Source organism: Antrostomus carolinensis, unplaced genomic scaffold (genome assembly GCF_000700745.2).
Source record: "Antrostomus carolinensis isolate BGI_N321 unplaced genomic scaffold, ASM70074v2 scaffold18973, whole genome shotgun sequence".
Lineage (NCBI taxonomy): Eukaryota > Metazoa > Chordata > Aves > Caprimulgiformes > Caprimulgidae > Antrostomus > Antrostomus carolinensis.
The window spans coordinates 29,403-36,658 of record NW_010304692.1 but is presented as its reverse complement, the minus strand read 5'-3'; the positions used below and the strand labels follow the sequence as shown (position 1 = coordinate 36,658).

The 7,256-nt window shown below is 45.2% G+C and overlaps 1 protein-coding gene across 1 annotated transcript in view; it reads left to right on the top strand.

Annotated features, from left to right (window-relative positions):
- The window catches only part of GOLM2 (golgi membrane protein 2), a gene marked incomplete at its 5' end in the record, with an annotated part of 22,838 nt that overhangs the window by 281 nt on the left and 15,301 nt on the right, over nucleotides 1-7,256 (top strand). The window contains one exon of the mRNA XM_029084167.1: nucleotides 6,513-6,567. Within this exon, the coding sequence (XP_028940000.1) occupies nucleotides 6,513-6,567 (55 nt within the window). The remainder of the gene's footprint in view (nucleotides 1-6,512; nucleotides 6,568-7,256) is intronic.

The window sequence follows — 7,256 nt, the reverse complement described above, 5'->3', positions numbered from 1 at the left end:
ACACGGTTTGTTCTCGGCTGGTGTCCCTGAGATGATCCCCGAACCCTTCCCCCCAGGCACTGGTCTCCAGAGCTGGTGCGTTGGCTTTGGTGGCTGTTGGGACACGTTTGCAGTTCGCTCGGGTTTCTGAATGTATCCCAGAAAAGAGCGGAAAATGCCCCAAAGGGCGGAGTGCGTGTGTGTGCCAACGGGGAAACACGGAGAGCTCGCTGCTTTCCAGATGGTGACTGTGAGGGGTTTTTAGCTCCCCTCTGCTGAGATTATTTGAGGATTATTTAAGGAAAAACTTCTTTCCTGTGAGGGTGACGGAGCCCTGGGACAGGCTGGCCAGAGAGGGTATGCTCTCAGATCTTGTTTCTGCCGTGTTTGATTCCTTTCTCCTTTGCTTGAAGTGAACCTGGTTTGACAGGGGGGGTTGGACTGGATGATCTCCAGAGGTCCCTTCCAACCCCCACCAGTCTGTGATCTTTTGACATCAGTCAAGAAGCTACACACAGCCTTAAGACTACGGTTTGTTTGCCCTCAAGGAGAATGAAACAAGTCTGATGTTGAGGTGAAGCAGCCCCCCCGCCCCCCGAGCTTGTTTTCCCTGCCTCTCTCAAAGTGCCTCGCACATCAGGGGCTGGTTCTGACTTAGCCAGCGTATCCTTGAAACAAAAATTCTTGCTGCTGACATGACGTGTGGTTTTCATGAGCTGTGAAGAGACGAGCTAATGCAAAATTCAGCTGGCCCTTTCATGTGGAGGTGGCCTGGGGATTTCTTTTGTTGTGGAAGGGAAAAATGAGTGAATGCACCAACTTTCACTGTTCCACTTTCATAATCACCACAGGCGACTCTGCACGGAGGAGTTACGCAGACAAGTTCTTTGACTCAGTCCTGTATGGTAGTGTCTACTCCATTTGCATGCAGTTCATAATTCTGCTCATTGAACGCTGTTTATCACAGTAGGATTTATGGAAATATCACCCTCGGGTTTATTACTGGCCGAGTTGGTTTTTCTGGCCCTTTGATATCACACGTTTGATGAGCAGGGTAAGAAAATACATTTAATTGTCACAGAAGAACTGCATACATCCATATCTCATTACAGAATTACAGACTCCCTCCAATTGATTTAGTTTGTATTAAAGTTATGTTTTCTTTTTTACTGAACCATTAAAATTAAGCCGTTTGTATGTTCAGCACACATGGGTTTTTTACATTTTTAAATTTTTTTCTGAGATTGGCATAAAAAGCCTGATTAGATGTGTAATGGTGGATACTGGTGCTCTCCCTTGGAGATAAATGCAACTAACAGCATTGTGATTAAGTATATTGTATTATAAAATCTAGTTTAAGATATGAAGAAATAATCTATAGAGATACCAAGATAGTCAAGTCTCATGAATAAGAGAAGCTGAACTCAAATTAAAGCAGTTCAGTTTTAACAAAGATGCTTTCCCTTGTAAAAGACAGAAAGCTGTCAGTTTTCTAAACGCTTGGGGTTTTTTGGTTTGTGGGTTGTTTGGGTTTTTTTTTTTGTACATTGAACTTTTCCATGCAAATAGAGGGCAAATAGGTTTGGTTATTCATTGCCCTCTTGGATAAAAACAAGGTTACAAAGGTGGTAGTAGATTGAAAACCTTGCACCGAGTTGGAACTGCTTTTGTGAGGGGTTGAAGGCAGCTGTGGGCTATGGGGCTGCATGGCAGGGCTTGCCTTTAATACAAGAAATCTGTGTTTTTGGGGAAGTCTGTGATGTTTCACTGTAGGCCAAGCACTAAGTCAGGGTGTCTGGAGGGGTTAGTGGGAGCCAGAGCCGGCTTTGATGCACACACACAAGCTGAGGTGCTGTTGAGCTGCTCCTGCCTGCTGACCACTTCGTTGTTCTCCATAAATCTCCTGGTCTTGGGCACCTCCCAGGGCAGAGCAGGAGGGGAAGGAGAGAAACGGGACTGGTAAACCCCGGGATTAGTGGTGTTGTTAATTGTGTGCATGCTGCAGGATATGCCCTGCACCTTCCTTCTTTGTTCCAGGAGCTGCCATTTAAGGCCATGTGAGCTAGCAGCTCTCGAATATCCTCTCTTCTTGTGCTCTAAATGTTCCCTGTGCTTTAATAAGCAAGACCAGCGGTATGTTTTATCAATAACCAGTCTCTGTCCCTTCTCCTTCCCTCCCATGTGAGCTACTGTTGTGTTCTCAGTGGCAACAATGCTGATTTTTTCTTAAAAAAAAAAAAAACAAACCCCACCTTTCACCGATTGTACTTTAGAGAGTAGAGAACAAAGATCTGTTAAAAAATAAATAAAAAAGTGAGTAGTAGGCATAAAGTGTCTGACCAAGAAAGGCTTGTCTGATCATTTTTTTCCCTCTCAAAATGGATATTATTTGGCAAGGAAGTTCTTTGAACAAACTGCTTCTTACCAATGATCTTACTCCATTTGTGAAATGCAGGCACTATAATAAAACACCAGCACTGGTAATTCTCAGGGTAACAAGTGATCACAATGGATCTGAGCTTATTTCATGGGGAAATGCTGCTCTGGTGGATATCACAGTGTCAAATCTGGTTTGTGCTCCTTTGTCTTCTTAAGAGATTCTTTGCCCTGTTGTCATGTAAATCAAGTGTGCATTTCCTGGTGGGGAGGCAAGTTGAATTTCTACAGACAGCTTCCTCCTGGCTCAGGTGTGTCCAGTCAAGCCCAGACCCTTGGCTCTCTCCTCTCTCCCCACTGCACCAGGAGATTATTTGCTCTTGTGAGCAGATGCAGCAGTGTGACCTCGTGTCTTCTGGTTAAAAAAAAAAAAAAAAGAAAATAAAAAACATGAGTTCTTGGGAATTCTCTTGTCCTGTCACCCTGTGATGAGCTCATGATGGTCTGCTGGACCTTGGAACAAACCTGCTTCTCTCTTGGAGCTGCTCTTGGGAGGCAAACAGGGATCGTGGTTGCCCCAGTCTTTGGGGAGGTGGCATTTGTTTCCTGAGTCTTTCATGCTTTTTTCATAGAATCCCAGAATTGTAGTGGTTGGAAAAGACCTTTAAGATCATTGAGTCCAACCATGAACCCAACACTAACAATCCCACCTCTAACCCATGTCCCTGAGCACCTCGTCTGTTCAATCCCACCAAGGAAGGTGACTCCACCACCTCCCTGGGCAGCCTGTTCCAGTGCCTGAGAACCCTCCCAGTGAATAAATTCTTCCTCAGATCCAATTAAACCTCCTCTGGCGCAACTTGAGGCCATTTTGCAGTGTACCATGAGGACACTTTTTTCCATAACTTTCCATCCCTTTGCAATAAGCTCAATAAAATGATGGAATGGCAGGAGTTTGTGGTGGAGAGCTTCCAGATGGCAGCCAACCAGTGTGTAGGGGCTGGGAGCTCTGCATTTGCTGTTGCTGCTCTTGGGATCGTGCCTTTCTCATTCCAAAGCTGTTGCTGGCGATGCCAGGTGTGTCCTACAGCCTCGTCCCCGAGCTGATGTCTCGAAATGGTGCCTCATAGGATGAAACTGGTCAGTAAAACATCTCTGGGAGCAGCTGGTTACGTTCTCCGTTGCCAGAATTCCTCGATAGCTCCTCAGTTTGCAAAGCTGCAGCGTTACAAGCAGGGACATTGAGTGCATCTTCCAATCTTGCTGCACGTTCCTGATGATCACAACATCCTCTCTGACCCTGTGCTAATTGCTTGATGATAGGCACTGCTTCTTCGGAAAAAGCCAGGTGGAAAAACCATGGAACTGTGGCATGGAGACCTTTGTACAACCAGACTTTTACACAGCGTCGGGAACGCCCAGGAGCGCAGACACCTGCTCCTGATGCTGCCAGGAGCCAAGTCGGAGGGTGTTTGTGGTAGATAAAGAAGTGACTCACAGGGCAGTAGGGGTTACAGCTTTACCACTTCATGGGAAGCAGTGCCACCTGCGCCCTGTCCTGCCACACGCAGAGATAAACTTCAGCGTGTGTGTAACTTCTGCTCTTCACAGCGCCTGTCATTTTCTGACAAGACTGTTAACGGTTCAGACAGCACTGGAGCTGCCTTGCACGTACATAGCTCCAGCATGCACAGGGTTTTTAATGCTTTTTGGGGTTTTTTTTCCCTCTGTGCAGAGTTTATTGGGCTACAGAGAATTTCTTTTATACATCCCAGCTGCTTTGGAAAGGATCTGGGAAGCCACTGAGAAATATGAACAGTACAAATAGGTCTAGACTCAAAGAGGACAGAGCTCAGAAAGAACTGGACCTGCGCCATGGTTTGCGTGTGTGTAGGTGGAACAGATCCCATGAATCATAAAAAAGCTTCTTCCCTTTCAGTCCTTCAGATGAGGGACGCTCGCTGTCAGCTGGGCTGTTTTGGATATGAATTCTGTCACTTTTCTCTGAAACTCAAAATCGCCAAAATGAAAGATTGTGTGATAAAACTGACGCTATCTTCAAATCAAAGTCCTGTTAGCGGGCAGGCAGGCAGCCCTCCCCCAGCCCATTGCAAGTCAGATATTTTCTAGGCGAGGCAGAAGCAAGGCAGTGGGAATGGTGTTAGGAATTCTGATAGATGAAGGTTTGGAAACAGAACTCGCTGCTTCCCAGGATCTCTTTTGTTTGTAGATTTCTCAGGTTCTGGGAAAAGAACTGCATTAGAGTGGAAGACAGGAAGAACGTGGTGGTTATTGCCAGTGGCTTTGCAAAATAGTTCTTTTTCATTAATGCTCAATAATTCACTGTTTTTGTATCGGTTCCCCTGTCCCGATGTCTGTTTGATGGAGAGCTGGCGAGCTGGGCACTCGATGGAGTAGAAGGACTTGGCCATTTCTTTTGTCTTGTGCTTCTGGGTGAAGTCCCCACCACAGGGGTTGCTGTGCTTTTGAAATAAAGCAGAGGAAGTCCAAGCCAGGCTCCAGGCTTTCATTTAATTGAGCATTGTTCTCTGTGCATCCTGGAAGCAGAGAGCCTTAAATGTCCTGGTGGGCAGAGCACGTGTGTGAGTGGTGCTCAAACGCGCGGCTCTGATGTGCCAAGAAGGCTCCTTGAGTGTCCCCTGTCGGGTGGTTTTATTTTATATCATATTTTATATCATATTTCAGAGCAGTATGGTCAGGGCTCTCAGGTTACCAGAAGATTGCATCATCTGCCCTTTGTTCTTTTTTTGGGGAGAGCCTTGTGAAGCAGCTGGGCGTTGGGAGCCGTGGCTGGTGCCCCTCCACGCTCCACAAACCCTCTTGGCTTTTGTTGTGGGCTGTGGGTCAGGGTTTGCTGCCCGTGTGCATGTCACTGCTGGGGCTGAGCTGGGACACTGCAGCCTGGCACGGCTGGAGCTCTGGATGGAGCCCTCTGTTTCCCAGGGAGCCCCTGTGATGTGGCTGGAGCTGTTGGGCGCGTGTCTCCGTGCGTGCTCCGCTCTGCGGAAGATCACCATTCAGCAGCTGTGGTGGGGCCGTGGTTCCTGCAGTTGGCAATCGCTGCCCCAAACCCCCTGGGACAAACCAAATGAGTCCAGACCACGAGTGCTGCTTTTAAAAACAAAAACCCTTTTAAAGAAACACTAATTTGATTAAAAGGAAGGTAGAGGTGGGTGGAGGAAGTCTTGAAGTCAGGGCACATGGCTTTTCTGTTTGTTTTGACAGGAAACGTAGATAACTGACTCAGAGCTGGAGCTTCAGCTTCTGTTTGGGAGTTGAAACAGCCCGTGTGTGTGTGTGTCCTGTGGCAGAGCAGGGGTGCTTGTACCTCAGTTTGGTATCCTGAGAGGTAGTTCTGACCTTGTAACCCAAGAATGACAGCCCTCTCTCAGCACCCCTCCTCGAGTTACCCCCTGTACCCATCGTGGAACTACAGGGAAGATAATTACAGCGTCAGTGCAGCTTGATGATGGTCATGGGTTTTTCATCCTTTCTCAGCATGTTCTACATGTGCATCTTCCTCCTAATTTCTGCTATTTCTTGTCTTCATGTGAGAACGAGATGAAGCATTTTTACTTAATGACTTTGTGTACATGCATTGCTTATTTATTGTAACTGCTGTTTTCTTCTTACTAAAAATACCAAATTAAAAGCTGTTGTGGAAGTCTACCGGTGTCAGATTCTCTCTTAAAAATAAAATGTGTGTTAGGAATATTAGGTAGCATCACATTAAAATTTTACTTTAAACATACATTTGATACAATTGGTTTTGCTGATGATGCTGCTGCGTGTTTATTTTTATACACTTACACATTGACATTGGAAATTCACTGTCTCCTTCTGCAGTATCAGAATGCAGTGTGTTGATTCTAGTCCTGACAGAATCTGCTTTTTGGATAGAAATATGTTCTGGAAATAAATGTAAGTCCTTGTTAGCAAAGCCTGAATACACTGTTTAGGTTGGTGATATTGCTAACTAAATATACGTTACTTATATTTACAAGAACTTTGTAGATGTCACTCTGATAATCCTCCACGTACATTGCAATGAGAACAAACCCACCTGAGTGTTTGCAGTCTAAACCCTCTCCAACCTGCTGGTTGTTTGTATTTATATAATCATTTCTTCCTTTCAGATGAAGCTGCAGAACAACGTCTCGTACCAAATGGCAGACATACATCGCTTAAAGGGTGAGGAATTTATGGCCAAGCTGTGATCTGGCAGCCTGTGAAGCTGTGTATTTTGTAACTGCCTAGGTACTGCAGAATACATTTTAATGAAAGATCAAGTGGTGTTGGAACATCCCATAATGTGAAATCTCATTCTATTTTTTTATTGCCTGGTCTGGATCAGCGTAGGGTTGGTTCTGGTAGACTGTCTGCAGAAAGAACATGCATTCTGGCACTGCTTTCTTCCAAGATATTAGAATCATTTTCATGACCAAATACACAGTTTAATATAGCTTGGATCAGCAACATTGTGATGCTCATGCTGGGTTAGAAAAGGTCCAGAAAACATCTTTTGAGGCTGTCACATACAGACACGATTGCAGTGCCTGTAATCTTACTGTTTGGGTTTCAGAGTGACCTGGAACAGCTAATGCCAAAATTTGAGTATTCCTGCAGACAACAAACTGGCCGTTTCTGCCTGTATCTGTGTGGCTGCAATTTAAAATATTAGGAAGCTTAACAATTATTTGTAGCCTGAGGAGCAGGGAGAAGAACTGCTAGAACTTGTGAAGACAGGAAGTATGTATTGGTTTTATGGAATAGTGTGAATTGTACATTTATTGCAGAAGAAGAATAGTTGACCCCTTTGCCTAAAGTAACCTGGTAGTACTTTTGCATTACTCAGAATAACCAAATCTTTCAGGAAATGA